General features: G+C 33.3%; 1 protein-coding gene across 2 annotated transcripts in view; it reads right to left on the reverse strand.

The window, feature by feature from the left end:
• LOC106135211 (uncharacterized) overlaps positions 1-23,977 on the reverse strand; it is a 65,876-nt gene extending 41,899 nt beyond the window's left edge. Inside the window, exons 1-2 of one of the 2 annotated variants that reach the window (XM_060945484.1) lie at positions 23,842-23,977; positions 5,180-5,222 (exon numbers count right to left, since the gene is read on the reverse strand). Coding sequence is in view for 1 of the 2 variants with exons in the window: in XM_060945482.1 (XP_060801465.1) it covers positions 4,153-4,198 (46 nt within the window). In the remaining variant the exon portion in view is untranslated. Of the gene's footprint in view, positions 1-4,152; positions 4,236-5,179; positions 5,223-23,841 lie in introns of those variants that run through there. The other variant, XM_060945482.1, reaches the window with a different exon arrangement.

Genomic DNA, 23,977 nt, shown 5'->3' on the forward strand with positions numbered 1-23,977 from the left:
TAGGAGCGTAGAAATAATGGAAAATGTGAAAAAACGGGGAAAATAATTCACCCTTGAGGGCTTCAATGATGCCCAAAATAACTATTCCACGCGGACGGAGTCGCGGGCACAGCTAGTCTTTTATAAGCAACCACGTTCTAACAATTGAGCTAAAATCTCATAAATATAATTTCTATTATATAAGTTGATATGTGTACCTACATACATATATGAGTTTTTGTTTAAGTTCAAAATGATAAATGTATTTGAGAACAAGTTTTTACCATTGTTACCTGTTGTATATGCCTTATGTTAATAAATAAATTAAAAAAATAAATAAAGGAACAAGGGTAATTGACTCATAAATGCCCAGCCTAAACCATCTTTTATATTTACTTATAAGTACATACAATAAGACAGTAAAAATAAAGCGTCTGTAGATTAAATATGTTTCCAAAAAGCTGGTAGAGGGTAATAATAGGAGAGCAACGGAAAACAAAAAATAATTGAATTTTTTTTCTGTCTGTCTGTCTGCGTTGTGACTGCGAAACTTCTCCACAGATTTGAACGAGGTTTGCACAGGTGGATTATAAGCGACTGCTCCATTGGCGTAAAGGTTTCTTGATCACCGAATTCTCGAAAGATTTTTTGAGGCAATAATTTTTTAAATAGAAAATCCTTCGTAAGACTCATGGTCTAAGTATTTGGACGGAGCAGTATAAAATTGTTATTTTGAAGTTACAAAATTTCGAATAATAAAGATTTAAGAATTACTTTTATTCGTGTTGTTGATAGTTTTTGCAACAATTATATGAGCGTTTTTTTAATGTTTTGTTATTTTAATTTACAACAGCTTTATGATAACCTTGTTTCCCTCTTCATGTCTTTGTATTATTTATAATTCTTAATTTAATGAAAATGTAATGATTGATATTTCTCATATATAAATGTATATTCATATTTATACACACCGTAGCCTATCAGCTCATATCGTTTCAATTTTCTACATCTTCGACGTCGGTCATCGGACATCAGTAATGGTATACTTGACATCTGTCTCGACTCCGATAAGTATAAAAAAGAAAAAAAGGGGATCATTTTTATGTGAAATATAAATTATTATAATATCAAACTTAGCTGAGTGAAGTTTAAAGGGACTTTGGCTTCAACCGAAGTATTATTAAGGAGACCGTTTGAAAATCCTGTCGCTCTTTATATCCATATCAATACATATATGTAATAAAATAGTAGCAGACCAATTTCTGTACTTGAAAGATATTATTGTCGATATGAAGGATCTATATAAGACCATCAGAAGCCATGAATGTGATTTTCCGAATTCCTATCCATCTGTCATTTTGTCTGTCTGTCTGTCTCTTTCTATATGTATGTTTGTATCCGCAAAACGCGAAACCTAGGTATTGCACCGATTTGAATGCGATTTTGTCAGATGTATTTGGCTTGATCGAAATAAGTTACTTAGAAACAGGTAGACTAAAAAAATTCCCCTTCACCCCTCTTAGGGACAAAACAGGGGACAAACAAGGAGGACAAACCAGCTTTTACAGTAAACTGTAACGGCGAACGAAGTTGCGGGCTAGTAGCTAGTGTTGTAAAAAATCAAAATACCTAAGAAATAAAATTCCTAAAATAACAAAGTGCAGTTTCGACTGGACAGTCGATCTTACGTCTGTGATACAAAAATATTTTAATCACCAAAAAGAAAACATTTTCTTGAAAATGTATGGATATTTAAAAGTACAGTTGCTGGCAGAGCGATTTACTTCAATCCATATTTGCCACAATGTTGCAAATTATAAGAAGTTATGTCTTAACCACTTCAGATTGACGCAGCTATGTCGTTTAATAAAAAAAGTAAACGCATTCAAAAATTATGCCATAGGATCTATTAACAAAAATTCCGTTCTTCAGTACGGAATTTTCGTTATTAACTTTTTAGTCCTGTTCGTAAATAGGCATCAAGTTATTTTACCAAATATGAAGTACGACCTCTTCATGAGCGGAAAAATTATTTCAGAATGTATGTATGGCATCCGTTTAAGGAGAAATCTCACTTGAGGTCTCGTCGCCGTCATGTACTGACATACAAGACAAACAGACTCGTACCGCTATTAAATAAGATATAACAGCATAATTTCGTTTGATTTGACATGCCGAAACAATTTAATCATTATCTCTGTCGGAAAATTAGTCGGGAAAGCACTAATGGGATATGAATCTTGGATGCTACATTTTAGAGTGGAGAATTACTTGCTTGAAAAAAGGATTATAAGTCTTGTGGAATAAAGGGAAGTATGGCGCAGGAATTGGCGGTATTTGCCAACGACTGTGGTAGAGCAGCATTGCGCGCGCGCACAGTCGTCCGACTGGGTGGGCAGACCGCGGCGGCGCGGCGGTTGGCCCCACTGTTTTTTTGGCCCATTTTCGAATTTCAAATTTTGAACTGTGCTAAAATATCGCCGTCCAAAAACCCCTTTGTATCTTCACGTCACACGCGATTCACCGTCGCCATTATGACAGAATCACGCGATATCCAAAATTTCTTCAATTAAATAATTTTCTCCATTTTTAAACACATAATAAATTAATGATCGTTCATTTATTGCCAGGAGAATATAAAGAGAAGGGTGTACAATTAAAACATTACTCGGCCGTCGTCAAATTATGTCGTAATTAGCCCGACAATTAAAATCGAAGGTCATTACAGTGGTAAAAACTGGAGTGGGAAGTGATCCTCTTTTTGCTTCTCGCATAGGTACATTAATGTTTAGAAATGAATATTTTTCATTGGCCCACACAATTTTATAATAAGACAACGTCACCAGACATAAGAATTTTACAATGACTAATACAACTTCGAAAGCAACAGACGGCGTCAATCGAAAGTCTGAAAATTAATCTGATTCATAATAACAAATGTTAAATGATGAAATCTGAATGATGTCGGGGAAGACCACATCTGACGTTATTCTATTCAGTCTTTCTCATAAGTTCTCTGATTCACATTTTTTCAATTGCCAGGATCCTATATACTACCTACTTTCATCGCTTTAAAATACTCTTATCTTCTCTTATCAGCATTGATTTTATGTCAAAAGTAAGTTTAAATACATAAATGGAAAAAAGTGAACTATCTATTTCTAACTCAAGTCTGTGGTCCAAGAAAAGGGCTGTGTGAAAATACCCATCAAGAGACGGCGCTTGTCGACATGTGTGGGACGATTACTGTAACGGTATTAAATACAGGAAAATACATTAAACTACGAAGTAACGAGGCAATAATGATGCAGTTTTTGTATCGCAAGTAGATCACGAGTTAAACTGCAATCTGTATGTGCGAATGTGCGCTTAGATATCTAAGAGATCAATACATATAATGAAACAGTGGAGAGGCTTGCATTTATAGAATATGTTAGTACGAAAAATTGGGAGCGATGAATCAATCATATACTCGTACTTGTTTTTATCTAAAACTTGGACGAATTTTGATAAATTTCTTTTTGTTTTGTTTTTTATAACTACCAGTATTAACGAAATGGCAATAACCGTAGCTAGTGTAAAATAATGGGTGGGTGGACTTCGAAGTTTATTTATTCCGCTCAAATAAATTCAAAGTAAAACTGCGGTATATGAATAGCGGTTGACTAAGAAAGTAGGTACTTAGTACAGTTTAAGCGAATAAGTTTTAAAGGCAGTGTGAATAGGAAAGTAATGTCACTAAATAGGCAATTATGGAACAAAAGGTATTTTAGTTTAGTATGTTTTTATAGAAATAATTCTTAGTATATTTTTAGAAGCTTAACCCTCTCATACTTACACTAAAAAAATGTCGCCATTTTTTGGGTAATTTTCGAAGGTGTAACTTCGCACTGCTGGCGCCCAAAGGTTTATTATATTTTTTTTTCTAAGCTTGTAAGCTTATGTTTTTGTTTTCTCTTAAGACGTGTATACAATGCATACAGCGCACCTAATATGATCCGCCTCACCGAGCGTAAGAAGGGATTATTGTCAATTACATTATTTAATTTACTCATTTCATATTTCTTTTATTTACAATTAGCCTGCACCGCCATTGGTGCAGGTGAAACTAAGTAGATACCTAGATAGCTCCGTATAGTTTCTAATTATGTATAACACTACTTAATTTCATACCTGAAAATTCCCTATGTAAACTTCTTCTACCTGCCGATGAGACCATCCGTTCAACATGATGTCAGCGCAATGATTTTCTTCCCTACACACCTGACCGAAGTAATGTCCGATATTCCCAATAGCAATTTACAACACATGATATACCACCATGACCGTGCGAAAAATAAATAATTTCTTCAAAAATAGATACACGAAAAATATTAAAAAACCAATTAGAAATTTCACATTTACACGACGTGATGTGAACGCATTGGAGTCAGCGTGAAATGTTTTATGTCAAGATAAAAATTTCGCCATAGACAAACTAGTTGGTCAAATAGATTAAAAAGTTGTTTCTTAGGAACCGCGCAGTTCCATCAACATTTTATATGGTAAGGTGAAAAATTATGATGGCGATTTGGAGTCTTTAGTAGGTACTGATATCACGCTATTATCAAATAATTTAAAAAGGGTTGTAAGGTGTATTATAAAAGTATAAAGCGAAAATATTCAAGTAAAAATATCTGATGGTAAGCAATATGTGCTTACCGAGATATTTTTCTACTTGACATGATGTGGTCTTAGCCACGTAGGTACACGTAATTTTTTCCAATATATTAATTTCTTAATATTATTTTTAATATTCAATATTTATTTAATTATGATTATTTATATGATCATTTATAATGAAAATAATTAGTTTAATAAATTTAGGTGGTTTTTGAATGAAATTAGCATACTCCACAGATCTAATTTCAAAAAAAATTTTTTTTAGGTAATTTTAGACTTTGTTATATAATCATTACGCGTAAGTATCGGAAAGTGTTTAAGTATAATTTATAAGATTTCGATATTTATTAATATCCACTAGAAGTGACTTTTAAGTATTTTCAAGATTTGTCTACCTTGCATGGGATATAAACGTGACAATATGAAGTATCTTCTAGAAAGATAGTACTTACAAAGCGGCAAACGTTTATGGTGAAAATTTTAATTTTAAATGTAGTCGTGGATACCTAGTTTAAAAGATAAAATAAGAAATTCTCACCTTAGCGGCTTGGGTAGCTTCGATGAGTAGACGGCTGAGAGACCTGTAAATAAATAAAATAAATTAAACAAAAAAAAAATGATGAAAATTGCACCGTTCAAGAAATAAGACGTTTTTTGTTACCACAACTAACGACCAGTCTGTGTTTGATGATAATTTAGCATTTAGGTTCGATGGTTAAGCCTGAGGCTCGTAGCAATGGTCTTCGTGACCTAGATATTTTGAATACTAAACCAATATAGCAAGACCCCCAAAAATATCAATCATAAGCGATATTGAATCATATTTCGTTGTGATAACCAATAAATAAGGGTTGAAATGGCGTGAACCCATAATCATTACTAAGGCTTCAATTTTACAGCCAATATTAGCGAAATTGCAACCTGTCATATCTGACGAGCAAAGAACATTGTAACAATAATTATTCTAATGCAGTGTATGAGAGCCAAAATGGAATAGGTAGATGCATAAAAGTGAAAAATTGCAAAGGATATATTTCTTTGTTTTAGAGCAAATCATCTCTGTGTGAATTTCAGGCATATTATAAGCAATGACTGTCGATGTTTTTCTGAAATATGCGAGTGTCGTGTGGTTCGCGGCACCAATATAATAGGCCCACTCCGTCTTTTTCCCACGGATGTCGTTAAAGGCGACTAACGGAAAGGCTTAAAACATGGGATTCTCCTTTAAGGCGATGGGCTAGCAACCTGTCACTATTTGAACCTCAATTCTATCATTAAGCCTCTCAGCTGAACGTTGCCTATCAGTCTTTTAAGACTGATTGCTCTGTCTACCCCGCAAGGGATATACACGTAATCATATGAATGAATAAAAAATACTAGAGAGCCTTGTCGCAAAGCTCGCGGTCATAGGTTCAAGAGATAAATGCTAGACTGATGAAAAATTACTATTCAAAGCTCTTTGTCCTACAGGTGACGGTGAATGTCAATTTTATGCATATACCTATAATTTTATGCGATTATCTATTAATGAATCTCTACTTATATTATCGAATTAGCTGCTATCGATGAGGTTAAGAAGAGCGTTCTGTTATACATTCAAGTATATATTATATCAAGTATGGTTTAAAATAAAGATGACGCAGTTCCAAACGAAATCCGGGAGCACTTTTTATTGCTTGTCTCCCATTTTTTGTGCAACATCATAAAGCCACAAAATTGGCCTCACAAATTTGCAGTACTTACTCGTATACTTCTTAATACATAGTTTGACTATTATATTATAGTGACGGCACTGACATCCGCTATATAAATGAAAATTGGTTAGGATTTTTAAATAAATTAAATTATTATTTCTGTGCCGTGTGGTTCCCGGCGCCTAAAAGGACGAAAGAAACGTCGATTTTAACTTCTTTTTTCGCCTAAAAGGAGAATTCCAAGTTTATAAGCCTATCCTTTAGTCGCTTTTTACGACATGCATGGAAACGAGATGAAGTGGTCTTACTCTTTTTTCTTGGTACCGGAAACCACACGGCACAATGTTCATTGGTCAAAATTTATTATTATAACCATGTTTATTCTGACATAAAATTGTTCAAATTGATTTCAAAATGATCTTGACTCTGACATTACGAATCTGCAATATCTGTATTCATAATTGTGACGGCCTCGAAGTGCTCCAATTCTCCTCACACGCATGTTGAGCGGGCGCGGTCTGTCCTTGGTCGTGATTGCAATAAAGGATATGATAAGCGTCTGATAAAGAAGTATTGTTTTACTTTGATAATCATGACCTCCGTAGCAAAACTGGTTATTATGATAACTGGTTATTAACATTTTTTCTTAGTTTAGGTTTAGTTTTTTCTAGTGATTTTGGTGATGGTTATGTGATGAGCAGTTTGTGGCCATACATATAGGTACTAAACACATATTGCTATTTTATATTTTTGTATTACAATTTTATATTGACATATGAAGCAGACATGGACAAAGTCTCAGTTTAAATTAAATGAAGAATATCTTTCACTTGTTAACTACATTTATTGTTACTTTTTTATTTTTATTTAGATCGCAACTCCGAGCAAGGGACCAATCCCCAAAAGGGACTGGTCACTGGTTGGGGCCAAAGTTATTACTACTTATTTTTTATATAAGTACCTCCTTACACACGTCTTAGTCTTGGTCTAAACGCCTAGAATATCTTTAATATTATTAAGTGCAAGAAAGTTAAAAATATAAAAACGTTGAGTTTATCCTTTGATACGAGCAAACCTCTTGCGAGCAGTTTATGTGACTTGACGAAAAAAATTATTTGCTAATATTTGATACAAGAAAGAAAGACAAAATTCTGGTTCGGATAGAACTTCTCTTTGGAATGAGAAAGGAGATACCTTTGCCCAGCTGTGGGATACAGACTGTGGCAAAAAGAAATATTGATCTACTTTCTTCACGTGAACCAGGATTTCCTAAAATGTGTACGATTCACGCGTAGAGCCGCTGTCGCCATTGTTCTTCCATAGAGCTAAATAAATCGCCAATAAAGAGCAAGAACCTTTATACGGAACTAGCTGCGACAGACGCGGTACAAAAATCTAAAGTGTAGATGATCACCCATCTTGTTTTAGTCCGCATTAAATAAAATAAAATTAATATTATATTATTCATTTTACTAAACTATCTACAATATACTATTAACAACAAAAATTACCAATTCACCAGTGCATTTATATCTACCCGAACGTTAATTCGTTAACAACACGTATTCCACTTGCTCCACAATTTTATTTTATTTCAATACGAACTCATTACAACTCATCAATGAATTAATTATGAACGTCCCTAATGATAACTTTAAACTTTATTCAAGAAATCCAATAATTCAAGAAATAATTGTTTTACAAAAAGTAGCGCAATAAATTAATTTGGGCTTACAAAGTATTTATGTGAAATCAGAGCGATATTAGATGCGTAACATCTGCTACAATTTTAATCTGCGAACGCGGCCATTTTGCGTAGCCGCTTCCTATTCCGGCGATTGTTGCCCGTGCGCAACTGCGTGCACTCACACATTTTTGGCACCTATTGATTGATTAAAATTTTCTCATGGTTCATGGCGATCGAGCATGAATCCGTTGAAAGTTGATCTTTTTTATTTGTAGGCTTAGCAAACAAAATCAGCTAGCAGTAAAACTGGAAGATTTTGTCTTAGCTTTGTACTGGTTAAAAAATAATATAGAAGTTGTGCATACAACACTTCATCTAATATTATGAAGAGCAGAAAATTGGTTAAATTGGTTAAAAAACTATACTGAACCTTGACTTATTCAAAGAAACTCAAGAATAGATATCAATATAATAAATGTTGTGAATAACACCAATTTTGGTTTTTTTTCAGTACCTTGCAAATCGCTTGAGAAACTACAGCGGAGTTTTCCAATCCACCTGCAAAATATACCCGTAAGTGGTACCACTTACCCATTCAAACATACAAATATCACGTCTTTATCCCTTTCGGAGTAGACAGATCCTCGTTATAACTATGGGCGCGTTGAGCTCATTTACTACAAATGCAATAGCGTAACGTTAGCACACAGCGGCACGTTATCGACGTAACATAGTCCCACACTAGCGCAAATCATCAATGAAGTTACGTATGTACTGCTCAATGAAAGACCTTGAACGCGCGAGTCGATGGCAGGCAATGAACTTCTATCACGGTTATCTATTACTATGCGTAGATTGGTGCATTCGCATTATGAGCTGGATAGACAGCTAATTCCTTTTTTAAATACTGAATTAGCGATATACATTCGATTTAAAGTACATAAGAATAGATTAGAAAGTATTTTAAGGTAAGTACATATGATGTTTCTATCTCCGCTAAAAGACTTTTTAGCCACTGCCGCGAAAAAGTCTGTAAAATGACTATTTTACAGACTTTTTCGCGGCAGTGATTTTTGTAAAACGCCACTATTAATTGAGACGTCAAGTTACCTTAATGTTTGTTGTGTGTTTGTGATAAGCATCTTTCAGACTTCCGTTATCTATACGGACTCTATGGTGCGAGCAAGAGACAAAAATGCACGCTTGCTTTATATCACATTGCCAGAATCAAAAGGTAATATGTTATTTGTTTATAAGTAGAAAGCGGGGATTTTGGTGTTACATCAAAGTCTAAGTAGGGTCTTTAATATAGGTTCTTTTAAATAGGAGTTTCAAAGCAAAGAAAGGAAAGTCACAATTTTAAGGTAAGCACCAAAAGATTTAAAAATGGGTGCAAGATGTTCTTTTCGATTTACATGATAAACATACAATAAAGTATTAAAGTATGTAGTATAGCTATGTAGCTAGATGCTCAAAACCGTCCGGCGGATTTCTTAATTTTTATGTAACGCTAATAATTCCGCATCGATTCCGCAATCTAGATCCGTTTAGCCGGACTGTGTGTTAGTTAACACGTAACCAAGCAAATTAGTAGGTTTTTAATTTATTTATTTCATTAAATAAATAATTTATATTTAACCTAGTGTATTTGTAACATGATTTTCTATTGTAATAAGTACATTCTTTCGTATATAATGCTTCTTTATGTTTTTTAGGGTATATATGCATAAATAAAATAAAAATATTGCAAGTGAAATAAATGCTATGAATTTTATTAAATTATTATGTAACATCACATTTAGAATAATTGTTAAAAAATTCGCCAACCAGGATATCATAAGTAGTATCTACAGGATGCAATTTTTGCAATAAGAAATCTGCTTACTTATATATACCTCAGAAGCGAACACAGCAGAGATCAGTGAGTATCATAACGAGTGGAAATCCATAGTCTCTACTTCTCACCCCCTTACGAAATCAGCGAGATAGTAATGTATGTGATTGATTGACGCAAATAGTCTAGTCCGGATCGGTTCCGCAGACCGGATCCGGCGCGGTGTGGCCTGGCCCGTACTGTTTGCTAACACGTAACTGAGCTAACAGTTCTTTGCGACTTATTTCCATATAAAGTTATTCAAACAAGCGTCTACGCATGCCTCTATTTACCAACACTGATGTGATGTCAGTGTTTGACACGATCTAGAATTGTTGTATATGGAAATTTAACTTAAGATTTGGATTGGCATTCTTATTATAGATATTTAATATTTACTTTGAATTTGCACCATACGCGATTACCTGTTTAACTTTGGAACATTTCAAGTCATACAAGTTCGCTAAGACAAGATTGCAAATTATCATTAGGTATTAAAAAAAATATAATTGATTATAAGATTTTTGTAAATAAACTCCCAAGACTTAGACCGTTCAGAAATTGTTAATTTTTCATCATAACCTGACCGGGAATCGAAGCCAGTAGGTATAAAGAAAACGCCCCGTAATTTCATAGCGTTGCGTCAAATGTTCATATACAAACATATCACATAGGTATTTGGTCATAAAACGTGACATAAAATATAATAATGAATTTTATCGCTTACTCATTCATATCAATTTTAATAACTTTGGCAAAAACAACCTATCCAATGCGTAATGTTTTGAAACATCTGAAATATTTGACCGACTCATGGTGAAAATTTTCGTAATGATTTCAAAACATAGTTCATTGGCGAAGAGAAATTATAAGATCAGAAAGATGAGATGATTCACTTCCAAATTTCCGGTCGTGACAGAAAACAGATACCGTGCCAAAATGACCTACATACAAACGTTAAGAGACACTTAAATATCGAAGTCGAATGAAATGTTTTTACTACAAGTTTAAATACTTTTCACTCGACCGATACAATTTTCCGATAAGCTTCGAAGCTTTAGTTTCACCAAAACAGCATGTAAGTAATATCTTACTAGCTGTGCATTTTTTTTATTTAATTTTTGTAGTTGATAACTTATACGAATATACAAGTATTGTTATTAAAACAAAACAACCAACTTTACATAAATCTAAAAATCATATCGGACATCGAAAATTGATTTCATAAATTTTGTTTTAATTTTAAAATGATGTAATTGAATTAATTTCAGTGCAAGTGCAACCAGGAGTGAAGGTTAGTTGTGAATGAGTTAACACTGAGTCACACATAGCCATGCAATATTTGTTTTGTTGTATGTCCGACTCAACCGAAGGTCGCTTTCTCTACTATATGTATTCACCACATATCAATGAGTCATCGCCACACGACGAACGCGTGCGCAGGCTACAGGTTGTAGGCAATGTTACGTGTTTTGCCTATTTACAATTTGATAAAATTATAATAAACTTTTACTTAAGTAAGCGATACCATTTAATTAATACAGTAAATTCAAACTACTTAAAGTTATAGGGAAAAAGATTCAGAAGATCAAAGCCATACGGCTGAGAGAGGCCCTTTAGTGCATTCGAGACTGTAAGATTTGTCTACCCCGTAAGGAATAAAAACATGATTATAATATGTATGTATGAAGATCAAAAGATAAAAAGCGGATCTTTTTCTCTATTAAAGAAACTCCAACAAATTAAAATTTCCTTCAAACATGACAAATTATTGTAAAACTAAGATATGCGAACTCCATATTATCTGGCTCTTGAATTAGATTTCTATTTTACCCACTTACAATGGATTCTTTTTTTCAATCGACTTTAAACTGGAATAAAGGCTACATGTTACGAATTGTCTTTTACTTGGTATGTATGTTTTTAGAACGATACATTCCTCTATACAATTAATATGCAACTATTTCTTGCTCAAAGCGAATTCCAACAAAAAGAAAGCAATACCTTTTGCCATGACCCGGAATGCTAGATGTAAGCACTCACATTTCTCTGATGACTAAAGCCGAATAACTGAAAGATTGTTCATTTGAGGGAGGCTGCATGGTATTTCCAGTTGCCAAAAAGTGCATTTTTCCCAGATTTTGAAGTTCGTTGCGGTCAGAAAGGTCCGAATTGCAAGACTGTGAGTCAAGACCGAAGAAATTTTGCTATTAAAATGACTAATGTTAAAGATGAGACAAACATCAATTTACACGCCACAATAATGTGCGTTTTCGTGTTGATTTTAATGTCCTTTTAATTACACATAAGAGATAAAATTAATTGTAAAATAATGTAAAAGCTCCCATTTTATATTAAATTGATAAATTTATTTTAATTTTATTTTATTATACTCCCTACTTATTTGTGTTAGCTATCAATTCTAATTGATGCAAGTAAAGTTTTTATCTATCTAAGAAATAAATTTAGATATAAAATTGATTAAATTTTTATCAAGTAACAAGAAATAGTTTTAGAGTTTTGCTAGTACAAACATATATAAAGACGTTCAGAAGTTCTATTCGGCTAGTTAATATTTTATTTTATGAATGGATAACGTCAAAATGTAGTATGTTTCGATCAGATAACATTTCTTAGAGAGGACTTTTGGTGACTGCAAGGTCTACAATTTTACGCCTACATAGCCTAATGAGTGATTCAATACGGATGCGAGTACTGGACCATTGGCATAGCCGGGAAAACCTAACCTTGGTTCCGGAACGCGGGAGATCTAAAGATCGGACACGCATTATTTACTCTATGATTCAGTTCATGTCTATGGAAAAAATGAGATCATTGTTGGAGATTTTTACCATACTTTTCAAAGTTTACTTACAAATAGAGATTTAATGTTCTAGAAAAGACAATAGAGCTTAAAATTGATAAGCGATTTAAAGAGGCTTTATAGGGTTATGTTGGTTCTTTGAAACAACACAAAAATTTTCTTTTTAAGCCTTTGTATCCTATCTTTCCATAGTTTTAAGTTCTTTTCTAGTAAAATAGTAGGCAATTTTGTGAAATTTTACATACTGCCTTCCCGATATCGAATCTATTTGGAATAACTTTTGAAAAACTTGTTACTTTAGCTAATAAAAACTTTATTTCAGTTTCTTTTTTCTCCTTTTTTATTTATATGAATACTTATTGCATTTACTTTTCTTTTACAAAAAATATATTCATGTTGGTATTGTCTACTAAGTAATTTATAGTATTTAATAAAGTTTCTGGTGACAAGAGGGGAAGCTCTTATCTCGCGCAAAGCATATCGGTTGCCATCCAGCGTAGGAATGCAGCCGGAGTTCTTGGCACAAGGTCACCACATTTTTTCTTTTTGTATTGAAACTTTTTTTTTTATAATTATATTGTAATGATACTATATCATAATTTATTAAATTTATAAACTTTTTTATCTATGCTTGGTACCTACTTTAATAAATAATAGTAAATGATTTTGCAATTTTCCAGTACCTACATGTGTAGTTGTAACCTTACACTCATAGCATTACCCTCTATGGAATTTTTCGTTCCTACAGCCGTTAAATTTTCCACTTCCTTTGAGCAATACGTGCACAAAACCATGACAAATGCTCAATGTACTGCTATTTTACGATTCCTCTGTGAATAATGCAAATAAAAAGTAAATAAGTACTAACACATAATAATGCGCTTAAATACCTCGGTTTACAGTAGTCATTGTGGGGTTTAACCCAATAAATTAACTTTGAAATTGAAAACCAAGAATTTGTTCAGTATGTAGTAGGACAGTAAGTAATATTTTATTTTATCTGTATCTATTTGACGTATTAATTCTTATTGAAATCATTTATTTTATACTCATTCACATCTTTTAATGTAAACAATGTGCATTAGTCCTGGATTTAGTCCGATGAAAATGCTGCAGTGTAGTTTGTTCCGCCGCTTCTTCTACACATGCGCTTTGGAAGCGGTAGTAGATATAATTCGATTTAAGTTATGTGACGCCAATAATTAGTACCTTCTTTCCAATTTTGAATATAGTACAATACAATACAAATTATCTTTAGGTACTGCTCATAAAAATAAATACCTACATATGTTGCAGAAACATACATTATGAATATGTTGAGCAAAGGCGGACTTATCGCTAAGTAATCTCTTCCAGCCAAATTTTGGGTAGTGAAAGGTAAAATCTATATATATAAATCTATTCTAATCTTAAATTGTAATAGTACGACCAATTTTAATTTTCTTTTCAAGACTTTTGGCTCTGCATAGCCCACAAGGAATATAGACGTGACTATAGAATATAGACGTATGTATGTATTCTGTATGAGTACGAGTACCATGTTAGATTATCTATATTTGGGGAACTACGCATTCATAGCTCACGCCAAACTATGTTAAAATTAATTACTTTTAATTTGAAAGATCTGTCATAAAGATCGATCCGTTTACGTCAGCATATTCCGACCTGAGTCACTTCCATCCGAAAGATTTCCATGCAAATGGAAAATAATTAAATCAGAAAGAATTTCTGTAAGTCATTTTTGACTCACTATGCAGTTTTCCATACTTTACTAAAGTTGGCAACTTGAACCGCACTAGGTAATATAAAAAAGAGTAATTTTTTTAAGCCCGAAGAATTAAGAATGCTAGAAAGCCCTCTGGGAAAGAGGCATTATTCTGTATAGTGTATATATTTCCATTTTTATAAGTTTATTTCTTCGTGTAAATACTCATGTCAATATTTCTTCGTGTAAAACTCAAAAACTACTAGATCCATAAAGAAGGCCTTGAAAACAAGGCTTTTAATATAGGATATTCCAATGAAAGATGCACCAAATAAAAGTCTACAATTAAATTCTTCATAGAAATTGTATGTTCCGCCTGAGAATGTATAGTCTATTTGCTAACATACCGTACCTATGCTCGGCGGAAAACATTGAGTTATTTATGTAAATCACTCGGTTATTTTTATTTTCCTTGTTTACATGTTTATGTAGGACAATGGCCTCTTTTTATTATATAATAGTTAATGTATACCTACTGTAACTGTTTATACTTCGATTATGATTTTGAATTATTTTTGCATACTTAAACGAAATAAGGACAAGAAGTGGTTATAGTACATGTATTGAAGAGGTTCATTTGGAAATCTTTAAGAAAATGCAACAATTATAATGGAAGTTCTTAATACTTTTAGAATGAACTAACTCGGTACTTACATATTTATTTGAAAAATTCGAATAGCATTTGCTTATCTAAGACTTGTAGCAATGTGCAAATACCTACTAGATAGCACGCATGATACTACTAAGTAATAAATCTCATCAAATCAAAATTTTTTAAAACATTATAAAAGCAAACCGCACGATAACCAAACTAGATAACCGCTGTATAAATAAAACGCAATTACGTAACGGTGTATAATCAGCCTATAAAATGACGCCGCTGACCTTGGTGCGTCGGGCGTGTCGCCGCGTCACGGCCGCCGCGTCACCGCACTACGTCATTATTCACAGAAGCGGCAATTGCGAGCGTTCAACAGTCCACATTACAACGTCACATGGAGAGTTCCGATCACGATTATGGGATTTTGGTCATTCCCATAGCACGTCATGGCTTTACTGAGAAATTGTGAATGAAATCGGCGGGAATCTGTGGAGTTGGTTCCGCTTTGAATCAGACGAGTTTCCATTATGATTGAATAGATTAAAATGACAGAATTCAATCGAATAATGACGAGGTTTTCTGATAAAGAATTTTGGTGTTTCCCTTATACTATTGGCGTTGTCACTAAATATTCTTCAATGGAATTGGAGCTAATAAAGTGTCGGTTCTGTATTTTTCCCCATCACTTGAACGGCGATTAATTGACTGAGTCATTTGAAGATGTCGTACAAAGTTCAAGCAAGTTATACAGAGGGGCAAAATCGTCATCGGCATAAAATGTATATAAGTCCCAAGTCCCAACTACGTTATAAATATTTGAATAGTTTAGATCTAGGCTGTTGCAAAAAGTTTTGTCGTTCATATATTTTTATTTATCGTATACATAGATATACTATGAAAACTAGCTTTTTGCCCTTGATCTCTCGCGTGGAAATCTCCCGAAAATTTTAACGTATTTTGACTTGGTAATTAACCATTATCATACTAAATTTCACTAAAATCTATAAAGCGGCCTAGTCACGACAACGTCAAAGACGGATAGACAATCTTTCCTTTTTTATAATAGGTCATTCTAGATTCTTAGGAATTACTGACCACAAATAAAGTCTAAGTGTAAAGAATGAAGTAAGTAAGTAATTAATGTTATCTTCTAAGAAAGTTTAGAAGTCATGTAGGTAGGTTAGGTACATAAGTATAAGTGTTTAGATTATTATGAAATGGTTCCGTTTTGACTCAGTCGTTTCCATGTGCTAATTTTCCTATTACGGTAATGAGTTATGACTAATACACGAAGAAAATAATGAGGGAAGATGGAAAATCCAGCAAAGATGCAACAGTTGTATATTTCCATCTAAATCGAATCGAATCTTATTTGACTAATTAATTAAATGAAATTCTTTTTATTTATAATTACACAAAAACTTTACAGATAATTAAAAAAATTTGGTTAGTGATTTTCTTAAAGCACGTAGGTATTATTGTTCGTTCGTTCTTTTTATTCAATTAATAAATTAAAATAAAATCTAAATGAGAAAACAAAGAAGAAAATACAGTTCTTGTATGAATATTTTTTATTAGCTCTTTATAGCACATAATTTTCTTTTGGGAAAAGAAGGGGTAGAATATTATGAGAAAATAGAAAATATTCAGTTCATAAAATGGTTTAAATAGTTTCATTACTACTAGCGACATCTGTTGTGGAAAAGAAAAAATATAGCAACAGTGGAATCTGCATTGAACAATTTTTTATCTTAGTTTTTCAAAAGCAATAATTGAATACTTAAAACAAAATCCATATTCATTTAAAGAAGTTATTGTATTTTAAATTTAAAAATTATATTCCGCAAATATTTTGCCAGTAGACATCTATTGTCGAATAGCGGAACTAAATTAAGAATGCTTGTTGAAAAGGAAGATGGTTCAGATGGTTCTGTTGTAGTTGAATTATTTTTGCATCGCATTCGAATCATTTAAAAAAACAGTTCAACGGTAAAGAACTCTTGTATAATAGATTAAATTCACGCCTATGTATATTTAAAAAATCGTCGTGTAGTTTTAAAGATCTAAGCATACCTACACATACATACAGACATAGAGACTGACGCGAAAAGTGACTTGGCTTTATACTATGTACGTACATACTGATATCCAAAAATACATAGATACATATGGTCACGTCTATATCCCTTGCGGGGTAGACAGAGCCAACAGTCTTGAAAAGACTGAATGGCCACGTTCAGCTATTTGGCTTAATGATAGAATTGAGGTTCAAATAGTGACAGGTTGCTAACACATCGCCTAAAAAAGAATCACAAGTTTGTAAGCCTATCCTTTAGTCGCCTTTTACGACATCCATGGGAAAGAGATGGAGTGGTCCTATTCTTTTTTGTATTGGTGCCGGGAACCACATGGCTAACCAAAAATAACTTATCCAAATTCGTTAGGTATATTTTTCTTCCTGCTGGCGTACCTAAGTTCCGATTACATCCTCACCTCTTTGAAGAGGAGTCCGAAGTGCGCCCTTTAAACACTATCCCGGTTTGGGTAAGTCAGATTTTTTAACGAAGTGACTCCCGTCTGATCTCCATAACCTTTGCAGGGCAAACATACCAGTATTGGATCATGGTAAAAGATGCACTAATTGAATGTGCTTATTTTCTGAGTCGCCTTTTACGACATCTATATTAATAAAGTGATGCAATAGTCCCTTATAGTAAAGCCTAAGTACATACGGCAGCGATAAGTAATTCATCTCATGTTATAACTTCCAGCCCAGACTGAATTATGGTACAAGAACTGCAATAACTAAATGTGCCTATTTTCTTAGTAGCCTTTTACGACATCTATATATAGTAACGTGATGGAATGATACCTTAATTGCCGAGAACCGCACGGCATCGATAAGTACTTACGTATCATCTTATATTACCTACAGATAACTTTTAAGTCACAAATAGAATCATTGGCCTATATCAAAGTATCAGAAATATTCAAACGATCTGCACCTGGCGTTAATGAAAATAGATTTGGATTATACCAATAGCCGTTACCCAGATCTCGCATAATTATAGCATTCTGTTTCTTTATCCGTGGTCAGTACTATAGTATTCGGTGCCGTGTGGTTCCCGGCACCAATAGAAAAAACAATAGGACCACTCCATCTCTCTCCCATGGATGTCGTAAAAGGCGACTAAGGGATAGGCTTTTAAACTTGGTATTCTGCTTTTAGGCGATGGGCTAGCAACCTGTCACTATTTGAATCTCAATTCTATCTTAAAGCCAAATAGCTGAACGTGGCTCTGTCTAACCCGCAAGGGATATAGACGTTATTATATGTATGTATGTATGTCAGTACCTACTATACATACTATGACTATACTACTGCGCACCCAGAATTTCATTGATTCTTACTAATTTAAATCACCTCGTAGTGATCTCAAATGAACTAAACAGCAAGCCAGCTAAGTAGGTGTTTTGAAAACATAAAAATATAAAAGACAACATTAAGCCATATAAGTAGCTGAACCTTTCAGTCTTTTCGAAACTAGCTCTGTCTAACCCGTAAGGGATAAAGATGTGATTTTATGGAAGTATGGAACAGCTCAAAGAATATTTCAAATGAGGAATAAGTTCTAATAGGGGATTCCCGGCAATTTTCACGGGGAGGGAATTTATCGGAGCTTTCGCAGGTAAAATAACGAGATTAATCGGGGGCGGAGCCGCAGGCGTAGTCTATACATACCTACATTATTTTTCTCCAATTTAGTTTCCCTTCCAGAGAAATAAGTAAACTTATTATAACTTATTAAATAAGTAAGTAACAAATAGTTAGTTTTTTTTTCTGGTAATAAAAATCAGAGCCAACAACCTTGAAAGACTGACAGGTCACGTTCAGCTCTTAGGCTTATATATTGATAGATTTGAGATACAAATAGTGACAGGTTGCTAGCCCATCGCCTAAAAGAAGAATCCCAAATTGCCGGGAATCACACGGCATAATATAATAAATAATAGTTTAAAAAAAACTAAAAAACTACGCTTTATTGCTAATCAAACTAAAAAATAGAAAATAAAATTTAAAGACAAAGGAATTATAAAACAGTAGTAGCAAGTCAAACAATCGGTTATAGTCAATTACCTCCGATTAAAATTATAACAAAATTAAATTTATAAACAAAACAATTGAAATCTGAGTAAAAAGCGTGGGGTGCCTGATGTAGTAAATATTAAAATCATTCTATTAGCATATATTTATGACAAGAGAGTTATGAAAATGAAGTAAAATGCACCCCACGCTTTTTACTCTGATTTAAATTGTTTTGTTTATAAATTTAATTTTGTTATAATTTTAATCCGAGGTAATTGACTATAACCGATTGTTCGACTTGCTACTACTGTTTTATAATTCCTTTGTCTTTAAATTTTATTTTCTATTTTTTAGTTTGATTAGCAATAAAGCGTAGTTTTTTAGTTTTTTTTAAACTATTATTTATTTTCTATTTTTTAGTTTGATTAGCAATAAAACGCCTAGTTTTTTAGTTTTTTTATACAATTATTTTTTGGTAGAAGTGTTAACTTCCTACTACTTCTACTACGCTGTATAACTATCTTACTAGAAATGACTTTCGCAACCATGCGCCCATCGCCGGAGGTTTTCACAACTAACTTTCTTAAAGTTATATGTGGCCTGATTGGATTAAATCTCATAATATTCTCATCATCATGATTCTTTTTTAGGCGATGGGCTAGCAACCTGTCACTATTTGAATCTCAATTCTATCTTAAAGCCCAATAGCTGAAGGTGGCCTATCAGTCTTTACAAGACTGTTGGCTCTGTCTACCCCGCAAGGGATATAGACGTGATTATATGTATGCATGTATGTATGATGATTGTTAAACCCAGTTGAAAAGAATTTTATAGTGATAAATCACTGTTAATAATATTTTTGACTATCCAGCAAACATAACAATTTTCGATTGTGGCCTTGCCAGGAATCAAACCACAAGATTAAGAGGCAGATTGATACAGGAACAAAAATATTTCAAACATACCTCCACTGCCTTTACAACCAGGAACGCAACAATGTTTATCTGAAGACATCGTGGCACTTTTGTAGTAAAATCTGTCTTTCACAAAAACAAACACAAACTTGGGACTCCTATCTCAAATAATCAGGTACTTTTTACAGGAGTCCTATCTCAAAATATCTGCACAACACAGTGAACACAGTCAGAGTCCAATCTCAGATGATAAAATCACACGAATATCCGGAAGAACAAAGCTCGACTCAACGGAAGATTCCAAACTCCAAATAACGACAAGTTATCAGCACAAAACAAAGTGCAAATAGGTAAATACACAGGCACCGGTAAAAAAACAGAAAGAAAGTTTACAGGTGTTAGAATCGAATTCAAAACTTACTGCAAAACTTATTTTACATAAATAAACAAACTGTCACTCATTTTCCAAGCGAGTATTACAGTGTTGCTATTATAAATATGCAAAAGTTACATAATGTTAATTCAAGAATCGCATTAATATGTTAAATACGTATTAAATATCGCAAAGTTCTGTAGGTAGTAACTTTATTCTTGTATTGTTGTAAATTTAGTTGTTCAATTTTCATTTATTACTTTTGTTTTATTACTTATATATTTTTTATTGTTTTAAAATATTCTACTAATTCTACTATTGTTTCTAATGGTAATTCTAAATGGAGCGATGCGATGAAATAAAAAAGCCTCAGGTTAATAGTAACATTATATGGAAATATATTACATCTCTTTTTGGACTCCTTATACGTCAGAACTTCTTGGTTTCTTGTATGGAGATTACTGGCACTGGTGCTATCTCTGTCTCTCTTACTCTCATACGAAGGATCTAAAAATGAATTTATTAATCCTGGCAGTTTTAATAAGGATAATGAGAAACTCTTATCAAAATATTGCATTGTCATCGGTCCTTGATACGTGTGCAAAGTTTCAAGTTGATCAGACGTTTAGAAATCAGTGAAAATTAAGCTCAAAGATTCCGTTACATACATACATACATACATACATACATACATACATACAACCCAAGCTAATATAAAAGCGTAGTAAAAATGAGAGTTTGTTTCTTAGTCTAATTAAATAACAATATAAAGTGCCGTGTGGTTCCCGGCAGTGCCGTGTGGTTCCCGGCACTATTACAAAAAAGAATAGGACCACTCCATCTCTTTCCCATGGATGTCGTAAAAGGCGACTAAGGGATAGGCTTATAAACTTAGGATTCCTCTTTTAGGCGATGGGCTAGCAACCTGTCACTATTTGAATCTCGGTTCTATCATTAAGCCAAATAGCTGAACGTGGCCATTCAGTCTTTTCAAGACTGTTGGCTCTGTCTACCCCGCAAGGGATATAGACGTGATCATATGTATGTATGTATGTATGTATAAAGTAGACACATGCCTAATCATGAAACAGAACCATTCATAAAACTACGTCATCTTTGAATAAATAAGTACTACGAGTAACTTCAATTAACATCATACTACTTACACTGCTCGAGCTACAGTCTGGGTTTTTCAGTATCTTATCCAAAAACATGTTATAACATGAACAAAAGTATTTTTTTTACACATTACATCTCTAGGAACCGTGTCAACGAACCCGAGTCAAAAACAAAACATCAGTAACAAACGTTTCGTAATAATCTATGTTTGAAAAAGTTAATTAAAATTAAGGACGTCCTGGTGAAGGGTCAGGTCAAAAGTACCCGTAACCACCGAGCTTGCATGAAGAGAGTTATGAATGTGGATGAAGCGAAGGAAATATGCAGAGATCGTGGCAAGTGGAAAGAGGTAGTCTCTGCCTACCCCTCCGGGAAAGAGGCGTGATTTTATGTATATATGTATGTATGAAAAAGTTATAAAATTAATTAAAATAAAAGTTAATCATTATTTTCATATTAAAATATTATCAATTGCCTTTTAACTATCCATATCCATCCAGACTAATTGTAAATGTGAAATAAAGTTTATTTGTTTTCTCTTTACGCGTTATCGACGGAACCAATCTTCTTGAAATTTTGCATATCAATATAAACTAATATTATAAAGCTGAAGAGTTTGTTTGTTTGTTTGAACGCGCTAATTCAAGAACTACTACTAGTTCGAATTGAAAAATTATTTTTGCGTTGAATAGACCATTTATAGAGGAAGGCTTTAGGCTATATAACATCACGCTGCAACTATTAGGAGCGAAGAAATGTAAAATGTGAAAAATAAACAGGGAATATTATTAATCCTTGAGGGCTTCAATGATGCCCAAATTAACTATTCCACGCGGATGAAGTCGCGGGCACTGCTAGAACTTATATAAACAAGAGTTTGGAGAAGGGAACTTTTTATCCCAGTAAAAACAACAGATCAGATTGTATTCTTTTGTAAGTGGCGTTAAATTCGCATGTTTACGTGGCGCTAAATTAGTTGCTTTTGTAGGTAGGTGGTGGTTGATTCATTACTTTTTGTATATGGCGTCAAATTCGCGCGGGCAAACATGCGGGTAAAGCTAGTCAACCTGTCAATATCAATATCAGTTGAATAGCATTTTTGCTGCAAAGTTGGAATGGAATTCGCGGTGATTTAAATTAATGCATATACAGGACAGTCTTGGAAATATAATTGATATTATTTTTCATTAATTTTGCTTTCTTCTTCCAAATATCAATTATGCACGCCCTCGATAGATATAAGTATAGGTAAATATTTAATTTTCCATTTAGAATACGCTGGTGGATCCACGCGCGTGAAACGTAAAATTCCGCTAATTTTCGTTTCAATATAAAGAACCTACATGCTAACTTTCATACCCAAAGATCAGGGCTGTCAGTATCGGAAAAGTTTTATATCAGTAAGTATAATATATTAAATTCGTGGGAAGATAAGCCGATGGCCTTCAATATGTAGCTCATAAAAATAAAGGATCGTTGATGACAACTCATACGCCAGAGAATTCGTGACGTCATAGCCTCTCATTTAAGGCGCGTTTATAAGGTTCGTATGGCACTGATAACTCATCGGTTGGCGGCATGGCACTACTGTAAATATCGTTGGTTATTCATCAGATAATATGATTTAGTTAAACAAACTGTTTGTTTGCATTCGCGACATTTTTATCTTACAATATTTGTTATTTTATGTACTTATTGTTTTAATTTCTTCTTCTCATGGATGTCGTAAAAGGCGACAAATAGTTATGCTTATAAACTTGGGATTTTTCTTTTAGGCGACAGGCTAGCAACCTGTCACAATTGTTATCTCAATTCTATCATTAAGTCAAATAGTTGAATGCGGGTTATCAGTCTTTTCAAGACTTTTGACTCTGTCTACACCGCAAGGGATGTAGAAGTTGTTATATGTAGGTATGTTTTAAATATTTCAATAAATTGGTCTTTTTAAAAGTTCTTTTTAATTTAAATACATAGTTAATTATAACATATAAATGTATTAAATGTATCATAAAGATAAAATATACATTGTTTGTATCATAAATTACAATGTAACAAATAACACTTAATTACTTAGAAAAATCGTCAAGGTCGCTTACTTAGTAATCCCAATTGCTACATGACCGATTAAAAACGCAATAAAAGCAAAAAAGAAGTAATAAGCCAGCCAATTTAAATATTTTTTTTAAAAAAGGAACATTCCGTTCTCTATCTACAAATATCATGTCATAATCACAAAACAAAATAACTTTTTAATTTTACTTACGGCGAAGAAAACACAATCACTTCACAACGTTCGCGGCGGTAAGCACGCGTCGGCCGGCGTTTGTTATCGAAACAACACTAACACGCCCGACCGATGTAATTTTACACACGCCTATATTAACTTCATAACTCGACAA

This window comes from Amyelois transitella, chromosome 8 (genome assembly GCF_032362555.1).
Source record: "Amyelois transitella isolate CPQ chromosome 8, ilAmyTran1.1, whole genome shotgun sequence".
Classification (NCBI taxonomy): Eukaryota; Metazoa; Arthropoda; class Insecta; order Lepidoptera; family Pyralidae; genus Amyelois; species Amyelois transitella.